The sequence below is a fragment of the Dermacentor silvarum genome, chromosome 10 (genome assembly GCF_013339745.2).
Source record: "Dermacentor silvarum isolate Dsil-2018 chromosome 10, BIME_Dsil_1.4, whole genome shotgun sequence".
Lineage (NCBI taxonomy): Eukaryota > Metazoa > Arthropoda > Arachnida > Ixodida > Ixodidae > Dermacentor > Dermacentor silvarum.
In genome coordinates this window covers 47,918,288-47,941,922 of record NC_051163.1, presented here as the reverse complement: position 1 = coordinate 47,941,922, position 23,635 = coordinate 47,918,288, and the positions used below count along the sequence as shown (strand labels likewise).

General features: G+C 46.1%; 1 protein-coding gene across 1 annotated transcript in view; it reads right to left on the bottom strand.

Moving 5' to 3' along the window:
- The window catches only part of LOC125941015 (uncharacterized), a 66,219-nt gene that overhangs the window by 30,470 nt on the left and 12,114 nt on the right, over positions 1-23,635 (bottom strand). Inside the window, exons 3-4 of the mRNA XM_049657892.1 lie at positions 8,578-8,804; positions 4,633-4,877 (exon numbers count right to left, since the gene is read on the bottom strand). Of these exons, the coding sequence (XP_049513849.1) occupies positions 4,633-4,877; positions 8,578-8,804 (472 nt within the window). The remainder of the gene's footprint in view (positions 1-4,632; positions 4,878-8,577; positions 8,805-23,635) is intronic.

Here is a 23,635-nt window from a genome sequence, read left to right as displayed (position 1 = left end):
GATGAGCAAGTGAAGATCTGGAAAATAGCGGAATGAATGCCCTGTAACGGACATTTTGCTTTCATTCATAGTCACATGAATTACGGTATTGTTTCATGGGGCAACACGCACGCTTCTCACTTATCATCAATTCAACACATCCAAAATCAGTCAATACACATTATCACTTCTAGTACTATGCAATCCAATGCCTCTGTGTTACTTCGCTTGTACAGCATCTTGCCTGTTAATATTTTGTTCCAGTTTAACATAGTTGCCTTACTCGACAAGTTGCTTCATAATAACCTTGCGTTTCCGTTCATTGCAGTTGACCTTTTGCAGAAAAAAATGCAACCAGATTTGCGGCTAATAACAATTTCTTGTAACCCATGGTCCATACCAATTACGGCAAAAAACATCTGCATTCGCAGCAATTTCTCTTTGGAATGAATTACCATCAACTATTAAATCATGCTCTTCTCTTGAAATCTTTAAAAAGTTACTTAAGTGTCATTTCCTGCGATAACTGTACTACGATCCTGGCAGTGTATCTTAAACTTCTCTCTCACATGTCACTTCTTAAGTTTCATCCATGTTGTTTTCATCCGTGCTTGTTCTCGGGTTTCTTTCTTACCAAGCTCTTTCATGTCTGCATGACTCAGCTGAATTGTCTGATAATGTATTTATTCTGTCGATGTTGTTTGATAATAGCGTTCATTTGCTGTGTATTATAGATACCACCATCAACGTTGTATTATTTACCAAGGGTCCCACTACAGTTCTTTCATTTTGGGACCCTTGTCTGAATATTTTTGATGTAGCAACTTTTTTTGAACTAATAAGAACTGAATCTGAATCTGAATCTAGAGAAGAGAGCAGTACACTCCTAGGAAAAGGGAACGTAATAAGACGAGGCGGAGATTGCGAAAATGCTATATTATGATAAATTTAATAATGCATATTCAGCTTACGTATATTGGGTGAGTATTCCTCGTGACCCCGAATAATAAGGGACCCATTAGCGGTCATCATAATAAAAAAAATCCGGCACATCCCACACCATCTGGGAATCGATGTTATGCGAAGCAGTGTGCGGGGAGCCTACTAAGTTAACGAAACGACCATGAGAGCACCAAGACGTAGGCGGCTCTTTCATGACCTACATTTGAGTGTTAATCGTTTTTGGCTGAGTCATTCTCATTTTTTGCAGAGTCATGGTGATAACTATGACTTCTACTACAATCATATATTGTTTCCCTCACTCACGTCCGAACCCATTTCAGTGGTTTGAGTGTTAGTCTTTTCTTTTTGCTGAGTCTTGTCACAATTCCTCAGCTATGCTCCTGAAGATGACTTCTACCATCATCCTTTAGTGTTTCGTTCACTTAGCACCCACGTCAGAGCCCACTAAAGTGTTTTTTGAGTGTTAATTTTTTTCGCTGAGTCATGGTCATTTTTGATGAGCCATGCTCATGACTATGGCTTTTACTACCATCCAAGTCATTGTCATTTTTGATGAGTCATGCTCATGACTCATGAAAAATGACAATGACTCAGCAAAAAAGATTAACGCTCAAAAACCACTGAAATTGGTTCGGGCGTTAGTACTAAGGGAAGGAAGCACTATTTTCACGTAATGCTTATTGCGCTGACGAGATGCGGCCTTTTGTCAGTTTGATTGAAATATTTGGAAGTATTAGTGATTCCTTCAGTTAGTACCAACGTCCGATCCCATTTCAGTGGTTTTTGAGTGTTAATCTTTTTTTGCTGACTCATTGTCATTTTTGCTGTGTCATGCTCATGACTATGACTTCAACCCCCATCCTTTAGTGCTTCCTTCACTCAGTACACATGTCCGAATCCATTACAGTGGTTTTTGAGTGTTATTTTCATTTGTTAAGTCATCGTCATTTTGCTGAGTCATGCTCACGACTATGACTTCTACCATCATCCTTTAGTGTTTCCTTCACTTAGTACCCACGTCAGAGCCCATTCCATTAGTTTTTGAGTGTCAAAGTTTTTTTCGCCGAGTCATTGTCATATTTGATGAGTTATGCTCATGACTCGGACTTCTGGCATCATCCTTTAGTGTTTCCTTCACTTAGTACCCACGTCCGAACCAATCTTAGTGGTGTTTGAGTGTTAATATTTTTCGCTGGGTCATTGTGATTTTAGGCGGCTGTTTTATGACCTACATGATACGCATGTCACCACATTCATGTCATGATGTGCCATGAACGATAGGTCATGACATTCATGTCATGACCTATCATTTATGTTCATCATACACTGTTGTCATACTATGCCAGTTTTGGTACCTACTAAGTTAACGAAACGACAATGAGAGCACCAAGACGTAGGAAGCTGTTTCATGACCTCCATGGCACACATGTCATGATATTTATGTCATGACCTATAATTTATGTTCGTTATACACTCGTATCATAATATGCCAATTTTGGTAAATACCAAGTTAACGATACGACCATGAGAGCACCAAGACGTAGGCGGCTAGATAGATAGATAGATACTGTCAAAGTGGCAAATGTTCGCCAAGAATTTAGGTCTCAGTGTTCCAGAACATGAATCAGCGCTTGCGTGGTAACGCATAACCTGTGGCAGCTCTAAATGAATGACCACTTTCGTCGATTCACTTGCCTTCAGTTTAATTATAAAGTATTTGTTGCACTGTGGGCCTTTACAGGGAAGCTGGTATGGTTGAAAGCACTAATGATCGACAGCGGTGTACGCCCGAAATGTGAGCTAGAGGTAGCGTAGAAAGGGTCCAATCACAATGGCTCATACACCTATAAACTAGCGAAGCTGTTTAAGCTCGAGGACGATCCGTCGAGTGTACGCCACAAAACCTCCCCCTGGCGACGACGTCACCAACGTCACCTAGCATACTTCACCCCAGCTGTGCCGACCGTACCGAGCCTCCCCACAGCTGCGTGAGCCGTGACGACATCGCGCGCGCCGCATCGCTTTGCCTTAGCTTTGCCGAGCCATGACGTCACCGTGCCATGCGGAGTGGTTGCCACGGCTGCGCAGAGGCGGAGCTAAGGCGTGACGTCACTAAGCCGACCCACGGGATATATAACTCCAAGTCGCCGCCACGGCGACACAAAAGCCCCGCCGTCTCCGCGTCGAGCCCATCGCCGCGAGCCCATCGCCGAAGAAGAGCGTCACTGCCGAAGAAGATGAAGAGCGGTGCGAAAGCCGCCATGCTGCTACTCGAAAGTGAGTGAGATGATTACGGTTCGATCTCGAGTATCGCGCCGCCGAAGCCGCCGCGAACCGTCGGCGATTCGCAGAACATCCGGAGTTATGAGCCCGCGAAACCGACCAAAAGCTTTTGAGAGACCAGAAGCGTCCAGAGACCTTAATGACCGAGTGTTCCTTTTATTGCAAAAGCAATTATATGGACACTCTAGGCGGATTACTGCCGTCGGCGTCTTCGTTGCCATCACCGTCGCCGTGAGGTTCCGTGAAGTTCAACGGCGATGAAATCGGCGCCGCGCGCCGTATGCTGTATGTGCGAGTGAAAGCGCGTGAAGGACGCGCGCTCTCACGGGGAGCGAACGCACGGCGGAGAGCAAACGCGACTTCTCCCGTCGCGCGAAAGGTAAGGGGGCGGGGGGAGGGAGGCGACCTTTAGCTGCGGCACCAAATGCGTATGTATATCAAAAAGCTGTGCTTCACTTGAGAGGCGAAGCATCAGTGGCGATAGCAAATTAGTAGAGATCTAAACGGAGTAAGGATTGTAGTTTTATCAGCTGTACAAACTTGGACATGCAGCAGCAACGCGCAGAACTGTTGTCGACACCGTCGGCGTTTTGCCCGCGTTCTCACCATAGCGAAGGCGCGCGGCGTTGGTCACTTGCCGGTTAGGGAGCCAACATGCAAAGCTGTCGTTGCATGTAGGCTCCCTATTGCCGGTGCCTCTGGGGGCGGCTCGGAGGTTTTCGACGTGATCAGAACGGGACACTCGTTGAGCAGCGTCGGAAGTCTTTACCACTTTCTCGCCTCGCAACGTCTTTATATAAATACGCATTTGTTGCCGCAGCTAAACGTCGCCTCCCCCCTCTCCCTCCCGTCCCCCAACGGCCTTTCGCGCTACGGAAGAAATCGCATTTGTTGTCCGCCATGCGTTCGCTCCCCGTGAAAGCACGCGTCCCTCGCGCGAAATCCGTTTGGAGTGGCCATAGCATCACTATCGCAATAAAACGTCGCGAGGCGAGAAGTTGGTAAAGACTTCCGACGCTGCTCGACGTGTGCCCCGTTCTGATCTCGTCGAAAACCTCCAAGCCGCCACTAGAGGCAACGGCAACAGTCACCAACGCCGGGCGCATTCGGTGCGAACGCGGGCAAAACGCCGACGGCGTCGACAACAGTTCTGCCCGTTGCTGGCGCTGCTACATGTCCAAGTTTACACAGCTGATAAAGCTACTATCCTTACTCCATATAGCTCTGTACTAATTTGCTATCGCAATTGATGCTTCGCCTTTCGGGTGAAACTGCGACAATTTTTCACTCACTCCCTCACTCACTCACTGCAGAGCGTATTATCACATGTCGCTACTGCCACTCCGACAATAGAGCACACAAACCACTTCAAAGGCAGTGTGAACTGCTCATTTGTGACGAGCTTACCTGAGCGCCCTCGTAGACTCCGGTCCGGCCTCGAGGCGGTAGTACACCTCGGCGTTGTAGGGCACCGGGTCCGGGTCATGGGCGCGCACCTGAAGTACCCGGTACCCGGGACGGGTGCGGGTCTGGTGGACCTCGGCGTGATATACCGGGTGCTCGAACCGGGGCGGGTACTGGTTTGGCACGGTCACCTCGATCTGCATCGTCTTCACCTCGGTCACACCCTGGCTCACGGCAGCCACGATTACCTGTGCAACGAGGTACACAGAATGGGAATTGAGCTCAAGCCATGCGTCGTCCTCATTTCAGAATTAGAGAATATATTGTTATCGGCATCCCACTCTAGAGGACACCGAGTGTGACGTACTTATGGTTGATGTTGCAGCATTTTTATCAAGGGGGATTTTACAACGCTTATATTAGCGTTCTTTCTAGAGTTTAATCGTCAATCCCGATAACCGAAGTATATGGTTCAGTTAGGGTTTATCTTGACTCAGTGACTCGACGACAAATGGGGTGGTAGTAGTTGTAGGAGTACCTATTAGCTGTTGTTCTTGTTGTTGATGTATTAATCGTAATAGTAATGAAAGTATACCAAGAAGCATTATATCTACAGGAAGTCTGAGTGCAGCTAATCAATCCGGCAATGACGTTAGAAAGATGGCAGTGATCTATTTTTCTTGGCGAGAGTGATGCTATGAGAAAATTAGTTCATTGCTTGAGGGGCGCTAAACGCTGGAAACACACTAAGTCTTCTCCGACGTACTTAAGGCACGTAGTACGCAGACATTGAAGACGCGGAAGAAATTTATATCGTTGGAATGAAATGGTTTATTTAAGCTTCAATGCAGCCATAAATACTTGAATCACACATAAAGGTGACTTCAGGCAACCACCTTATGCGTTTCCAGCTTTATTCGCGGTTAAATTTAAGCCTAAAAGCTGCGTCAGTCAAGCTCCCTAAACTTCTTTCACTGTAAGTGGCATTGTCGATATACACAATAATAAATATATGAAATATAGCCATTTATTATAAGCAGCTTCTGCGCGAGAGGAATGGCATTGACGTTGTGATTTTGTGCACTTGTTGCAATCCAACTCAACTTGTGAATACACAGCATTTCTGCTTAGCCTTACAGGTTAGGGTAGTCCTCTCTTTGTAAGTCGAATTAGTAAACGTATTCCTGCGTCTCGGAAGCATGTGCTGAACTACGAACACTGTTTACGACAGAACTGCATGCGTGGCAAACGTAGTCATGCTCTCGTCAACGTATATAAACATGATATGTCCAGATTCATCTCAGTGTATTCTAGAACGTGTTTCTTTTTTTTAGCGTTGACTGCCTGCGCAAAATTAAGCGGGAGGTTTTGCATACCACGTGCCTGACGAGTGCGATTATATATGTCAGTATTCCAAATAAATGTGTAGGAATAAAATGTAGCTGTGTGTCTCATTGTAAGCCTACTATATGACTCTCTTTGTGATGTTCACGTTATTAAAAAAAGTTGCAGTGGCTTAGCTCTGCTATGCCAGGATATACGTAGCGTTAGCAAAGGTTCAGCTAATTATTCTTAGCTTTCCTGGTTGTCTCCTACGCTAAACCGCTAATTGCCAGGCAACTACTTCGGGATCCGATGAGTCAAGCTTCTCCGTTCTTCTGCGCTGTTGAGCAGCATTTGCGCTCTCCTTCTCCATGGCTATACCACACTGGCAAACGCCAGTCAGAAGCGCAGCGGCTCCAGCGCAGTGTCAGACGGCGACTGCACAGCGAGCGCGCGCCGGCGCCAGTGCGTCTACCACGGCTACGACGTCACTCCTCTGGAATGCGCAGACCGGCGGCGGTTGCGGCGGTGAGTCGCGCGCGGCGGCGGCGGAGTGCGCGAGAGGTGCCGGCTCCGGTGGCTCCGGTGCGCAAGCCGTGTGACATCACTGATCCTTGCGCATGCGCAGCACGGCTCTTGATGTGCCGCGCGAAACGGGCTTGGCTAGGCCAGTGTAGCTAACGCTACAAAATACTTGCATCGGGCTTACAGCGGCGAGCCCGGGTCTCAACGGGTCTCCGCCGGCCAGTCCTTCAGGACCTCAGTAAAAGTTCATTGTGTGTCTGTCTATATCGGGCTTCTCTGCACCTGTCACATGTTAAGTGCACCGGCCTTTTCCGTGATACCGATTATTTATTCTTCAAGAATAGTCAACGTTGGCCTACCTAGTTTATATACGGCACAAGGAAATTTGATGAGCACAAATTAAAAGACGAGGGCCTAAGCAGAAATGGGCACGCACAGTTTGCACTTTCAAATCGCCAAATCACCGTTTGCTTTGGCGCCGTACTGTTTAATGTTTTCATAAGTGGATCCATTGCTGACAACCTTCACAGAAAGATCGTGGCGTAGGTCTACTATAACAAGAAAAAAAAAACTTCGCAAGAAAGATAATATTTTTCAGCGTCGAGCTCACGCAGAAATATAGCGTGCACTGTCACAACACATTCTTAATTATCATAAGCCGGTTGCGCACGTCCATAGCACCATAAAACATCACTTAGCACCGCAACTAAGCAAAGGAAATAGCCGTTCGTGGGGCCATTCTTGCGCTGAATTTGACCTGTACCATGCATCCTGGAGCGGTGTCCCTCATAGCTGTAAATACAAGTGGCGGTATTGCGTGGTTGTGTCAAGGGGGCATTGAGTGTCAGCGCAGCGCTCTGATTTCGCGCCCTATAAGGTATGGAAAAGGCAGCCAAAGCAAACACAGTCAAGTCGCTTGCTACCCAACTTCAATGATGAATTTGGTGTTATGTGGCGCAAGTGACAAGTACGGCCAAGGAGCGCCAGTCCCACTTCAACACCTCGCAGCGGAAATACGTCATTGCATAGCATTGTTTTTAGGGCGCTGAGCCGACTGCCTCGTATATGCTTGAATAGCGTTGGACTGCAAACGCCTGCAGTGGTTGCTTAGTGCCTATGATGTTTGGCTTCTAAGCATGAGGTCGCGGGATCAAATCTCGCCGTATATTTCGATGGGGGCAAAATGCGAAAACACCCGTGTGCTTAGATTTAGGTGCCGGTCAAAGAATCCCAGATGCTCCAAGTTATTCCGGAGTCCCCCACAACAGCGTACATCATAATGAGATCATGGTGTTCGTGCGTCAAACCCCATTTCATTTCATTTTTTAATAGCTGCAGAGCCCTGTACATATTTGCATTACGTGTATATTAGTATATATATATAGTAGCATAACAGCTACCGGATCCGCCCGTACAACTCGCTCACGAGCAGCATGAAGACTGACGTAGTTTTGATGCCACCTTCGAAGTGTTTGCTTCGTCTACCACTGTACACGTCTTCGAATTCACGAAAGGTACAGGATACTTAGCAACATTCTACCTCAGTGACAATTTGCAGTGCACATCATTTAGCGTTTTAGCCCGATACGTCCTTTCAGCCTCACTTCTTCATATACACTTCATTCGCTATTGCTGGCTCATTACCTGCGTCATTACGAAAATGCCTTCACGGCAATTTTGTGCACCATGGGCTTGCTGATACGACATGCGAAAGACCGCGGGCACAGGCCCTGTACGAAAGGCCCTGGGCACCCCGTACATGACAAAAGTGCGACACAAATACTATACACGCACAGCGCTTTCTCTTTGTGTTTCAGCGCAGCCCTGTGTCGGATGTACTGCACCCAGGGTCTTTAGTACAGAGGTCAACGCACTTGTCTGGAACACACTCCTGAGGGTCAAAGCAGCTACCAAAGCTTGAGCCAACCACCAGGTCGAGAGGAGTCAACGGAAACTGTAAATGTAGTCACGAAACACCACATCTACTCGATTTTGTGCCACATGTCTTCCTCAGATATCGCCAGCGAAGTGCTGAGAACGTTGTTCGAACGTTGTAGACAAGTGTGTTGACCTCTGATGCAATCGCAGCTCGACACTCACCTCATACTTATCGCCGACCTTTCGGTTGATGGGTCGCGCTGTCGTCAAATTTCCCGTGATGTGGTTCAAGTGGAAGAAGCTGGAGTCCTTGACGTCCAGCAGGCTGTAGGCGACGGGCTTACCGGGTGCCGACTCGTCTAGCGCTCGCACGGTGGTCACGTGGACACCCGCCGGGGCGCTTTCGTGAACCCGAGGGTCGTGGAACGGTGACCAGAATACGAGCACGCCTGCGTTAACAACGTAAAACTGGCAATGAGTAACTGGTCACAGAGAGGCAAAAAAAAAGTGAAAGAAAGGAATTGTAGTTGTGTGCCAAACCCCTATATCTCTCGTTTAATGACATAAACGGCTTCGGCAGAACTGTGGTAATGGCGCATGTCTGGTTCCGTTGCGCCGCAATGCGCTCATTATGAGCACCATTGCCTGTCGAAAGTAGGGGAAAACTTTCAAGCCTCCCACACAACAACAAACGCTGGATCGATCGTGAGTGTTGAGTTAGCTTTACTGGACCATATTGAGCATTATGTAAGCTTCAATTCTGTGCTTTTACGTACCACAACAGCCACGTGATTATGAGACACGTCGTAGTGGGTGACTCCAGGTTCATTTTCACAGCTTGGGCTTCTTTAACGAGCACTCAATTCACTGTACACAGGTGTTGCATTTCAGCCCCATCTAAATGTGGCACCGTGGCAGGGATTTGATTCCACGGCCTCGGGATTATCAGCGCAATGCCAAAGTCACTACGCCACGTAGTATTGATCTTGACCAATATCTATTTATGCATAGGATGCAGCACCGGGCAGTATCGCACCCCAGGCAAGCTATCCAACTAAACATATTAATAATTTCATTCCACTGCGCCATTCACAGCGCTAAATGAACAGAGACGCTACAGAACAGGCGCGGACGAGACCAGCGCAGACTTTCTACTGCATGTAATTTTTCTGCGAGCTGTCTTTTACTGGTCTACAGCTTGACAAGTGCAAGCACCATAAACAAAGCTCTAAGCCTTTAGAAAAATATTCGCTTTACTAAAGGAATGATATACTTGAAAGCTATATTTGTTTCAATGAGAATATATAAAATGAAGAAGGGAGCCGTCTGATGGAGCAGCATTGGCATGGAGATATATAAACAAGGATGAAGTGGCTCAGGAATGCTGGCCAACATTTCGATAAGTGGACCTATCTTTGTCAAATAGGTATATAACTTTGATACCTCCGGGCGAGGATATATGAGCAGCGTTTGTTATTTCATTGCGCAATTCTGCTGATAACAGAGCCTATAACCGGCACATCTGTGGCCGTGTAGTATAGGCGGCTATACACACAAGCCCATTTGTCATATTTTTTTTTTTTCGGCAGCACGAGCGCCGGCGTGGAAGCCGACTGGCATCCTCCTCTCCCGTAGCCACCGCAGGGGGAGCATGTGTCGGGAGAAGAGAAGGGCTGTCTTTCCCGGGCACTCCGCTGCAGCACCTAAGCCTTCATGACGTCCCGGAACTCTCGTGCTACTGCAAGTGCGTCTCAGAGAACTATAATAGTTGGCATTTGGCGGCAAAAGCACCTCGAAACGCAGTTTCCCGTGAGCACGTGCTGTTTTCATCGGCTCTTGCATCGGCAGGGAAGGTCCAACCCCAACCGACCACCACTGACCACTATAGTTGAAACGGGCGACAGGGCCAAGGAAAACCATTCTATATAAAGCTTATCGATGCGGATTGTCTCCGGTACAACACATGGACGGCTGTTAAAGGAATAAACGGCAATAAACCTATCTCATGGGAGTGCCCAATCTCATGGGAATCAATAGCTGTAAAGTAACAGACGTTTATGGGAAACGTGACTTTAGCCTAACAGATACTCCATCTTGGTAAGTTGCATGTCCTTGACAACTTTTAGTGGAAAGCAAACTTTGAAACAAACTTCCTGAAAATTTGCATGAACTGCGTGTTTCATGGTTGCTCTGAATGTGCGCTGAAGCGTTTGTGACTGTGGATGTTACTAGTATGCAAATCTGGTAATTAGATCATTGTTTCACTGCGTATGTCGTTATGACCAGCTATAGTATAGTTTCTTGATCAGGTCATTTTCAGCTCAGTTCCTCGCTCTGGGACCTCCTGATGCTGTATATAATATGTAAGCCTGTTTTTTTTTGTATAAGCAATACGGACCAATAAACTTGAACTATCTCAATTTACGCACTGCTATAGCTATTGCGCTATAGCTATAGACTGGGAAGGCTTAGGCGTGAGGATCAACAGCGAATATATCAACAACCTTCGGTTTGCAGATGACGTTGTCCTATTCAGCAACAATGGGGACGAATTACAGCAAACGATTGAGGACCTTAACCGAGGAAGTGTAAGAGTGGGGTTGAAGATTAATATGCAGAAGACAAACGTAATGTTCAATAGCCTGGCAACGGAACACGAATTCAGGATCTCCAGTCAGCTTGCAGAGTCGGTAAAGGATTATGTTTATCTAGGTCAATTACTCACAGGGGACCGTGATCATGAGAATAAAATTTACAGAAGAATAAATTTGGGTTGGAGTGCATACGGCAGGCATTTCCAAATCCTCTCTGGGAGCTTACCACTGTTGTTGCAAAGAAAAGAGTGCAGTCATCGCATTCTACCGGTACTAACATATGGGGCAGAAACTTGGAGGATAACAAAGAAGCTCGAGAACAAGTTAAGGATCGCACAAAGAGCGAAGGAACGAAAAATGTTAGGCCTAACGTTAACAGACAGGCAGAGAGCGGTGTGGGTCAGAGAGGAAACGGGGATAGCTGATATTCTAATTGACATTAAGAGAGAAAAGTGGAGCTGGGCAGACCATGTAATGCGTAGGATTGATAACCGGTGGGCCATTAGGGTTACAGAATGGATACCAAGAGAAGGGAATCGCAGTCGAGGACGACAGAAAGCTAGGTGGGATGATGAAGTGATCGATTTTTGGTACGAGCGTCCTGCTCCAAACTGCACGTTGCCTGAGGGGCACATTTGTTCGATGCCCAGTGAGTGTCGTTCGTGATCTTTTTTTCATTTTTCTTCCTACTGTGATGAGGGTAAAAGTGGATGGGCTGGGCGATAACGAAGTGACAGAAGGGACGGACTGACAGACACAGCGCACCCAGCTTCATGTTCATTAGTGTTGTAACGGTTCAAGAAAAAAAGAAAGAAATGGTACAGGAGCGCAGTCGTGGTGAAAGTTACGCAACCAGTGAAAGGCAACGCTTACGACACAGACTCTCTAAAGTGAGTACATGGAAGAGAAGAACCATAGTACCTGAAAAGAAAACGCAAGTGAGATAAATAATGCACAGGAGTTGCGCTGCTCTGAGAGTTGCAAGATCCGCGATAGCCTCGAGTGGAGCTGAAAAGGGCCCTTTGAGGAGACACCAAGCACGAACGAGAAAAATGAGAACCTCAAAGACAGGTGCTCGAAGGAACCAAGCAACCTCTTGCCTGTGTGCGAATAAAATATACTAAAATCTGGGTGGCGTGAAAAAGTGAAGAAAAGCGTACGTGTTTGTCTAAATAAAGGCTCCAGGACGCATCGCGCGTACAAAGACAAAGCAGCTTACTTGTTTGTCTACGAGCAGCTTGCCCTGTGGCATAGACTTGCCTCACAGCTCAGCTAATTCAAGCATCGTGGCTCGAACAAGCGTAGCTTAATAATGCAGCTACATCTGTCTCTTTCTACTGGCGTACCAGAAGACCAAAAGAAAGAAAACTAGACGACGTAGACAAAGTGGAATAGATATAACAAAAGACTTAAGTAAATGAAGGCTAAAGAAAATAAACAAGAGCATGGCAAGATCGTATTTTAACTGGGACAGGACCATATATCTTACACCGTGGACAGCACTAACCATTTCTGGAATGACGATATAGCAGACGACCAGAAAGGTGGATAAGCAGACGACTCAATAACTGGAGCAACATCGCACTAAAGAAAACAAAAAATGATGCGATAGCGTTATTAAGCGGTCAAGATGAAAAAGTAGTGTAAAAGAAATGGATGGTGCAGTGGCACGTCTGGTCTTATAAAACGCGAGCATGTTAATATTCAAACAAACGTGTTCGTTTCTTGTTCTGAATAAAAACACGCGGCCGCGCACGATGCTACACACATTTATGTTTCTTTTATCGCTGTTTAGTTTTCTTAATTTGGGTCAATTTGCGAAAGTAGCTTGTAACGCAGCTTTAAAGGTCTTCGACCACCTGTTACAAAGGCAGCGTGTTGTAACGCGTGAAACACCGCTAATATAAAGTTGACGAGTTCAAGTAAAGAACAAAGTAATATCCGTCAAGATGACACTGCATTCCCAGTTGAAAGAGAAAATAGATCAGGAATGCTACTGATATTAAAGATACTGATGCTGTAGTGATACTGTTTTGATACTAAAGTCCGGACATACCAAGCGAAATAAGCCTCTATTTTTTCATGGCGCGCTATTCTAGAGACCATAACTCCACCATGTCTAATTGCGCGATGTGTGGTCTTCTGAGATAATCAGAGAAGGTAGAGCGGAGCTTTGAGTCAATAAAGGTTGAGAAGATGGCAAATTCGGTAATGTGGTCAAACTTGAAAATATCAATTATGCATTATTTAGGTATAGCTATGTATTTATGTATTTTATGCATTCAAAGAATGTATTCCACCTTAGCAACTCAACAAACCATTGTAATTTTGGTACCAGAATTGCGCCCATTTCATTTATTGTCCACGTCCAAAGTCAGAATCAGAGGGCCTTTACTACAAGTTTGTGCTACTTTGAATCTTTCAACACTAAAGAGGTGTCTTCCGTTTCTCTGGCATTGTGCGCATAGCAGTGTGCGCATACAATGTGCGCACACAGTGTGCGCATAGCTAGCGGGAATGACCAGACGTTGAAATAAAACCAGAGATTATCAAAAAAGATACGCTAGACGCTAGACGCAATCTCCGAACCCGGCGGCTATATAGAGGAACCTGGCTGACGTGTTGCCAGGGGCAACGGAGGCTTGATTTCTTTTGTCCGGAACGGTTTCGCGAGCGCAGGGAGTTTGCCGTGTCGAGAGAACGCTGTGCCTTGGGCCAAGATCAGCAAAAATAGACAAAAATTGCGTCGCCTGTTGCCCATGCGGTGAAAATGCCTTTGTGTGTCGCCATCACGCTTGAAAGACGAGAAGCTGCCTTACGAAATGCTGGCTTCACTGTGTGGCGAAGAAGCAGTGTCGTGTTCCCGGGTGACGTCACCGCGACAAGGAATTTAAGTATACCGTGGCGGATACCAGTAGGAGGCGTATCAGATGCCATGCGATGGTACTTGTTCTGGTCAGACACTATATATGGTATATAGAGGAGTATATATATCGTGACAGGAGTTTTCAATGGGCCAAGCGTAATTAGAAAGATGAGAAGCACAACTGAAAGATTAAGTTCACGAAGCTTATATGTGCGGAGCTTTTTTTTTTTTGTAACGTGAGCCATATACCGAAACCAACACTATGCCAAGATTGCTTGTATTGCAAAGCTCCCCCCCCCCCCCCCCCCCCCATGTGGATTATCTGGACAAACAAGTTCATCAAAATAAGTCCGTCTAAGCTGAAAAACGTGTTACAAGAACGTGATTGGCAATGGCATGTAGTGACATCACTGCGCAATTTTCTGGTTTTTTACAACTTCACTTCTGATGAATTTGGCTCACTTTGTTAAAAAAAAATGTGCGTTCTGTATACAAGCACCAGACAACGGGGTTATATCATCATTCCATGGTCGTCATTACTGCTTCAACATCCCACCTTCGTCGATAGGTCGTCTTCCCACAGTCACCGTTATGTCAGCGTGCTCGCTCTATCGTCGTTATTCTAGCTTCGTCATGCCGTCATGGTGGTCACACTATCGTCACTCAGACGTAGGAACAGGCTTGCACCTAAAGACAGAACAATTCAAAAGGGGGTGAAGTGCTTCGGTAGAAAGATGCGAGCACGAGTGCGCAATAAAGAAAACCAGCGAATAGTTAAGTGTCTGTTCTACAATGTCACAACCAATAGGAAATCAAGGCCGAGGACATTTCTCTCTCTCTCTCTCTCATCTCTTTCTCCATATGATCTCTCTCTCTCTCTCATCTCTTTCTCCATATATATATATATATATATATATATATATATATATATATATACAGGGTGTTTCGGCTAACACTTTTAAAATTTATTGAAGGTTGCCTGTGGCAGATAGCCCAATTCTAGTTAATGAGGTGGTCTACTCGAAGAGACGGACATTACTTGCACAAAAATTGAAATGCAGAATCAACTACTCACCAAAAATTCACTAATTAGTTTTCCACTTATTACCTGATGGCCCATATTGCAATTTACAAATTGTAGCCGTGGAGTTCGCAAGGCATATCCACTTGGAACGAATTCTCGGGATTACACTAGTTTCGAGATATTAATTCCCGAACTTCGCAGAGAAATGCATTGGCGTTCCAGTTAATTTTGTGCTTCAATGAATAAAGCGACGTTTTCTTAAGAACCTAACTGGAACGCCAATGCATTTCTCCGCAAAGTTCGGGAATTAATATCTCGAAACTGGTGTCATCCCGAGAATTCGTTCCAAGTGGATACGCCTTGCGAACTACACGGCTACAATTTGTAAATTGCAATATGGGCCATCAGGTAATAAGTTAAAAACTTAATTAGTGAATTTCTGTTAATTATTCGATTATGCATTTCAATTTCTTGTGCAAGTAATGTCCGCCTCTTCGAGTAGACCAGCTCACGAACTAGAATTGTGCTATCTGCCACACGCAACCTTTAGGAATTTTGGAAAGTTTTCGCTGAAACACCCTGTATATATATTGTACCGAAGAAGTGCTGGTTAGCCCGGCGCACCTCCAGCGTATGAGATACAACGAAGAAACGCCGGTTAAGCCCGTTTCACATGGTGCGATTTTGTCTGCGAATTCACACGTGCGAATTCGCAGCTGCGGAAAATAGGCCGCCGGACCCTTCGTGCGTGCGTTTTTTCGATGTTCGGCGTGCTGAACTTCTCTGCGAAAAACGCAGATGCGGTGGTAGCCACTGTAGCGGTGGAAACAGACGACCAATAGGAGGCGGCTCGCTCATTACGTCATCGCCAGTCAGAATGCTTAACGAGTATGCGAAAAACGCAGCTGCCGTAGATCCATGTGAAACGGGATTGCGACTTTCGCATCCGCGGAAATCGCAGCTGCGAAAAACGCACTGCAAAATCGCACCATATGAAACGAGCTTTAGTCAGGCGCATCACCAGCGTTTTACGCATGGGGCAGGTTCTCACTGCTTGCAGGGCTCTGACTGCCGCATTGAGTTAGACTTCTCACTCCTTGCGTACCCTGTCAGTAAACACCTAGACATTTGGTGAAAAGTGCTGGGTACGACTCCATCAACTCTGGAACTTCGAAGCCGAATCCGTCAGTCATTTCGGCCCATGCCAGACGATCCCGCCCAGCCTTCTCGAACCATGCCTGATTGACCGGCACTCCTTCTTCGTTCCAACATATATAATCGAAAGACATTTGTGGCAACTGATACGAAGCATACATTTCAGACTGGAAGATGTAGGAGTAGTCGTAAACAACGGGGCTACAGCTTGCTTCCTTGGCCATTCTTCCATTAGTTGTCTTTTTTTATTAATTTTTGTATCAGAAAACATGGCAAGGTAGGCTATATATAAGTTTGCTATCCCAAAATCCTAAATTTCGTATAGAAGCAGTAATAAAATTAGTTGGACGCATATCTGCTTGCTTCGCTGCAAATGACGTCGAAAGACGATAGTCTTCTGCCGCCCCTGATACGTAACACCCTCTCTTCTCTCCCTTCCCACCGCTCACGCTCTTCCCCTCCCCTCTCACTCCTCCCATGATGGATACAATGGAGGTTTTGCTGAATTCAATTCAAACTTACCGCGTTCGCCCTTCTCTCGCGCCATCTGTTGGGACTTTTTATTGCTGTTCGCTTAAAGCCGGCTACAGAGCCGCGGCTTCAGTCGGCTTGTTTTTAACGCGTAGCGTCTCTTCGACACCATTTCTAACGCGTTTATGTTTCACTTACTAACCTAAAAAATTAAGCTAGTTCGACGCTTGTGAAATCTGATGAAACAGCGGAGCTCTGCAAGCGTGGGTGTATAGCGTAGCGGGTATGACGCTCGCCTTCGGACCGTGGGTAGCAGGGTTCAAATCCCACCTCTCTTTCTGTCTCTCGATCTCTGTTTCTCTTGCTTGCTCCTTCTTTAAATGTATCTCTCTCTCTCGCTCGCTCTCATTTTCTCTTTCTCTCGCCCATAGCAAGTTCTGTTACAATCGTTGGCACAACGCAATCATATGGTTCCTATAAATGCATATTCTACAAGCGTGGGCGTATAGCCTAGTGGTTATGACGCTCACATTCGGAACGTGGGTACCCGCGCTCCTATCCCGCCTCATCATGTGAGATTATTTTAGTTATTTATTAATTACTCTAGCTCTCTTTGTGTCTCTGTTTCTTTCTCTCTCTGCACCTCCTCTCCTCATGTTTGGTTTTGGCAGGGCGGTTGGATCGAGTGAAGACAGACAGTCAGACAGCCAAGTTATTCGCGTTTACGCAGCCCAAGAATGACCATCGTTTTTATAAAATTGTTTCAAAATAATGGGTGCCGTCATTCGCTATACTAGGTGAACTTCTGCTGGCAAAGAAATCTCACGACGCAGAAGAGCTAATCTCATGTGAGCGAGAAGGATTGAAATACAAGCGAGTCGTGTCCCCTGACCTACCTGACTTTGAATAACAAAAGAAAACAGACTCGACACGAATGAAAGCAAAGTGAAAGCAAACACAGCATAGATAGTGAAGTTTCGTCTGTTGTTTTTTTTTGTTATCGTCTGCTTGCCTTCTTCTGCTCTTTTTCTTGACCCCCCCTTCCTGTCTTTCTCTATTCGTTTGTTCCGTCTCCTGATTTCTGAAGTACTCGGTTATGCAAACAAATTTCTGCGAAACTCACGGGCACTCACAGGCCCAGGGCTCCCTGTTTCCCTATCCTCCCGTCTCCTTCTTTTTTTTCGGGATCACGAAGGCGCGATATACGCCTCGGTGATTTCAGGCCCGTTCTTGAGCCTCGCACAAAAAAAAAGGTTAAGCAAGGGCACCTGGCGGTCGTTTCTGAGTACGGCATTCTGGTCACCGACTATGGTTTTCGTCTTTTTGGAAGTTTCGCGAAACCAGGAACCCGACTGCCTGAGCGAAGGGGTGCTGCCTGTTATGCGAAGCTTCTTTTCGCGTGCAAATACTTTCACTTTTCGCGAGACTTCTCTGTCTTTCTTCTTTTTTTCTTTACGAGGGACTCCTGCACGAAAGCCTGGTTGCCTTCAGGTAGGCACTGTCTTCCTTTTCTACCTAGTTAGTAGCAGGAGACTTGGCAGCATACGACGCAAATTGCATAGAAGGAGATGTTATAGCGCGTCGTAGAGGACGTCTGACGTTTATGCTTTGACAACGATGCTTTCCGCCAACATAGCCGCTAACGGAAGCGAGAACGCCTACTTAAAGCGAGCGTTTTTGATTCTCTGCAAGCGAAACTTCGCGAGAATTAGATAAGGCATTTGCTGTAAACTCCACGTTTCGAGCTCTTGTAGCTGTTTCGAACGTTTCTTTGTTTTAGCGTTGTGACGAAAAAAAGGGGGAATGGTTTTAGCGGTGTTATCTGGTTACGGTCGCTTCAAGCAAACTTCCGGCTTACTCACCATGTAAAATGAAACGTAGGTAATGATCCCCAACGCATCCTAGCAATGTGTGTGTGGAACTATATTTGTTGAGTTGGCACGAGATTGGGGCAATTTCACTTTGATGGTAGTTTAACACGAATGGTTGACTGCTTCTCCACCCTGCTTTGAGGCCCCGTAAAGCGCTCCCCTAATTTTACGAGTCACACTCCCTCACTGACTATCCATGCCACCTAACTATACCGCTATATAAAACTTTAGAGGAACACGAAAGACCCTTCGGATAAGGAACAAAAGAAAGATCCGAGGACACGTAAGCACTTCTTAGGAGTTGTGAATGCGAAAGCATTTATGTCCAATTGAACGCCGCTGTATGAACTCGTCGCGGGCAAGCGAGCGCGTCGAGACGCTTGGCCCGTTTTGATTTGTCCTTACCTAGGCGCAGTTAGGCAACACCCGAGAGCAAGAGCGAGGGTTATTCAGAAAGGGTACCGGTTTGTTGCTCTGCAGGAAAATTGCTTTCCCTGTAGGAAACAGACTGTCTATGCCCGCAAACGAATGGAAACATTCAACAGAATGTTCCATCTGGTCCTTACACCTATTACAGTTTATGGACTTCCGAAACAACACAGACGTAGGCGGTGGTAGCGGAAACGATGATGGCGACACTTCCTGTAGTTTATTCAACAACCCGGAGAGATAGAGTGACTGTAGTGAGCTGAGGTCTGCACCCAACCACATGCAGTGACACCGCGCTTTTAACAACAAGGCGTCCGAGGATAATTATAATTTTAAAGCAAAGCTTTCTTTCTTAACCATCCCTGACTTTCGCGACACCGTGCTCTGGCTGGCGAGATGCTGCTGCTGCTTCTGCTGCTGTCTCGCTGAATGGCTCTCACTTAAGAAATAATTGAATTACGTGACCGGTGCTGGGATACAACCTCTGCTACCCAGCCCTGTAGCCCGATGTTCTAACCATTAGGACACAATCCTTTTGTCTTCTTTTTTTTTTCTTTCGTGGTATTTATTTCATGCACGCATGACTCCTGTGAAAGAAAAAAAAAACAGGTAAGCGAGCTCAGAAGTCTCCCCCAGCTGCATGGCGACGAAGATACACACACAGAGCACTTTGATTTAAAACCTCATTCCGTGAGATATCTGGAGCGAAATATAGTTTGTGATGACGTACCCTTTGATATGTTTCTACTCACTGGAATGCATAGCCTGTGCAAAACACACGTGGTGGATCAAAATGCAGCTTAATTCGTTCAAATGATCGTCCGGCTGAAATATCTATACGAACAATTTGAACTTCGCCAGGACTCGTATACTGTATTGGCACGATGCTTATTCCTAAAACCATCTTAGCGTTTCGTGTGAAGATCTACCGTGACCTGAGCAGCACGTTTCAAGAATGAAGAGGAACTCCGTTAGGTCACAATCGCACATATACGTCCATCGTGCTAACGCGAGCTAAAACTTTGAGACGATCGCCGTGTACTGATAACGATTACGATATCCATGGTGTGGCGCATACCCACAACGACGGATTGGCCAAGAAGTGAGATGGTAAATATAAAATAAATAAGAAGAAATTAAGAAATACAAACCAACATAATCGTTCTCAGATGTTCGCGCATGGGTGAGGAAGAGCGCATGCGCCGAAGACACAGGAATGAAATGGGCAATGTTATAGCGTTTCATTCAACGCTTCACGAAAGCTCGCTTAACACCGATAAAAAATGGTCGTTGGAACTGCATATTTTTTGTTTTATGTGAATCCCTTCCGAGGGAACTCACCATAAATCCACTATATGCACAACTTATTATGCTGCTGCCAACGTTTTTACAGCACCAACTGAGCAGCACATAGCCGATCATTTCAACAATAGCTTTGTTGCGGTTTAGTTTGAACTCAGCGTCACGAGATGGCGGTGACTGCACAACGGCTAACTACCACCTATACGGTATTTTGGTATTCCGTAAACGACGACACAAATACATACCTATTAAAGCTCTGATATTCAAAGGCTCTCCATCGAGAGATCCCGGCTCATACACTACCGCGATTGTTTCTCCATCCACGTCTCCCATCCAAGTGAGTCAGCAGAACCATTTTCCCCGGCCTTTGATTTAGTGCTTTCCGCGTTCTTTGTCTTTTACTTTGAAAGCAACACATCACCTCTTATTCTTTTTATTCTTTGCTTTTTCTATCTGGCAACTGGGGTCCATCCATCTACTTCTTTGATCGAAAGCCGCCGCTTTGGACGCAGAAGAGGAGAGATGTGATGCCTCCGTGGAGCAGGTCTTACGGGATTGATTTCGCAGCCGCGTTTCCTTGAAAAGCTCTGTCGCTGCCCCTAAGCGTTGTTCGCAAACGCTCTTCCGCCATCTTTGATTACATCTGCGGGCTTACCCGAACGCTCCACCCGTGTGTGTTCACAAGCTTCAAAGGAGAACCTTTGATCAGCGACTGCCCGTTTGAACTGTACCGAATTAATTTTAGGAGTTTGGACTAAACAGGGAATTCACTGGGTTAATTTGATGTAGGTTCTACAGGTCTACGTGGCATTCCGCTCTTCTCTGCAGCAGCCTCCGATAAGGATTGCTGCTGGGGGCTCGCGGTACAAATTGCTTCCCCGGATTCACCCTCCTCCTCGTCAGTCCTCGGGCTGCCTGCTGGGTCAATACACGTGGCGGGGTGGGCCGCATGGTCGGTGCTTACGTCTTCTTTCTTGCGCTGTTCAATTGCTCCGTTTAGTATACCACACCATTCCTCTTCAGTCTTCCCACCGGTGTTCCCTAAGATTTTCTTCGTGGCTTGATGGATGGTTGGTATACGAGCATCTCCTTTGAGACTTAGTGGCGTCAAGTGCCACCGTGGTTGCTCTTATTGCTTTTTCCGCTCCGCCTACTTTTAACGTATCAGATCCTCGGTTGGCAACATATAATCAAATTGTTAGCAATTTATATTAGCAGATGACTGTTAAGAGACACTAGTAATTCAAAATAGTGCTCGCGTACTCTTTCTCACATTAAATAAGCATGCGAGTGATGCAGAGAACAAATAAATGTATATAATACTCGTAATAGGCAGAAAATAAGGAAATAAGAAGTTCAGTGAAACACACATTCAGATTGATCACAGCGCGGAATATAGAGAAGGTAAAAATTTAAAAAAATGAACGCTTAAATAAAATTATTTAAATTCAGTGGTTTTACGTGCCAAGACCACGATGTGATTATGAGGGAGGCAGTAGTGGGGGAATTCGGATTAATTTTGACCACTTGGGGGTTCTTTAGCGTGCACCCAGTGCAAGGCCTACAAGGGTGTGTTTTTGTATTTCACCCCCATCGATATGAGGCCACCACGGCAGGGATTTCATCCCGTGCCAAAAGAAAAGGACCGAATTCACAAAACCTTCTTACGCTTTAATTGTTCGTAAGAGAAATTGTCAGCCAATCTTGAAGCTGGACATATCATTAGTGAAGGCAGCCGGCCAGTGGCAGGAAGCACTTACGACAGAAAAGCTTTGTGAATTCGGCCCCAGTTTAGTTGTATGCACAACAGATAAACATATATTAACTTGCGTATGCGTCGCTGATGGCGTCAAAACTTAGCTCCTTGAGACCAAAAATTTGATATTTCCTTATGCTCAGGCCAATTATAACTAAATAACTATGCACCTAATACTAAACATCAAATAACTGACAAATTTCTTACGCAAATGCAAGTTACAAGACAATCAAGTCGGCAAGACAACACAGCTAGTGGAAGATAACCTTATTTATTGGTCCCGCCCGATGTGGGTTCCGTTCCAACGAACGTAAGACTAACCGATTTTCTCTTCTAGCCCGTGATTATTCTGTAGCGATGGTCTTTCTTTTCCATCAGCCGTCGGAAGAATTGAACACGGCCGCCAGCAAAGTAGAGACTCCCTGCCCTCATCTGTCCGTTTTCGTTCCTATTTTCCCCGATGGCATTTCTCTTACTTCCCGCGTTTCCTTTGACTTTTATTTTCCTTCATCATCCATCCCTTTTTGGAACCCAGCGAACGCAAGCCACCGGGATTCGGCGTTCGCCAATTTTCGCTCTATCTCTCCGCGAGGTCGCCGGGCAATGCCGCTCTCTCTCTTTCGTGAGCCTTAGGGTTACTTCTTCTTCCCTCATGTATTTACATGCAGCGATGCTTTTCCCTTCAGTTCTTTAGTTCTTCACTTACTCCTCGTTTCCCCATTCACATCCCCAGATTCGTTTTTCCTCTCCAGTTTGCGCAGGCTCTGCGTCAATCCTTTTCACCGGTCAACATCGCGCCAAGCGTCGTGCTTGCCAGTACACGCGTATACAGAAGGTAAAAAAAAAGCGAGACAAGGAAAAAATAATATTTCCTACCAGAAGTTTACCCGCGTAACCACAGTAGGAAAGAGGGAATGCGCAAAAGAATTTCCCTCAATAAGACCATACCCACACCCCTCATCCTCAAAGACTCCATTTTGTTCCCTACAGCTGCTGCGCAGACACCTGTGACACTTATGCTACCGCTTCCTTTCTATGTCTTTCCTTTGTCCGTCTGCTTCTTCCCTTGCTTCCCCTCCCACGTGTGCGTGACTCGTATTGAGCGTTAGCCCAACGCAGCCGTCGTCGCCTTTGTTCCCGTTTCACTCCCGCCTCTCCCTCGGAACGAAACAAGGCTTGCAAGATGGCGGGCTCTACTTGCACGGCCAGAAACAACGACGGCCTGTTGACGACCTAGAAACAGGAAAGGGAGGGGAGGGTTGAGGCTGGTTGGGAAGGAGGGAGCGCCCGGTAGATTGCCTGCAGAGGCGGTTCAGCAAGCGAGGTAACCGAGTTATTCGTTTCGGGAGCAGGTTCCCTTCGCGCGGAAGCTTGCTTGCCAGAAAAAAAAGGGGGAAATGGGGAAGCGGGTCGGTCGTGGCGAGGACAAATGTTTTATGAACCTCCCTCTGAGAGCACTGGAGCGCAGGAGAGTGGCGTGTCTGCTTTGTTTGTGTCTGTTCATCTCTCGTTCGTTTGTTTGTTTTAACTTACGTATCAGTTACGTGTCCTCATTTTTCTCCGGTTCAGTAAAAAAAAAAGGAACATGAAACATGAGCGCTTGTAATCGCGACCTGACTGCACAGCAAAGAATAAAAGTTATCTGTGCTTTTATTTTTTTACTCTGCGGTAGGCAGCCTTCGTCATATTAAAAAAAATCGCTGTGGACACGGTCTCTTCTCTTTAGTGCAAGATTGATTCATTCGAACCAGCCACCATCTGGTTTAGGCTTCAGTGAAAGAAGATCGGGATAGCTGCACGTGGGTTTAAAGC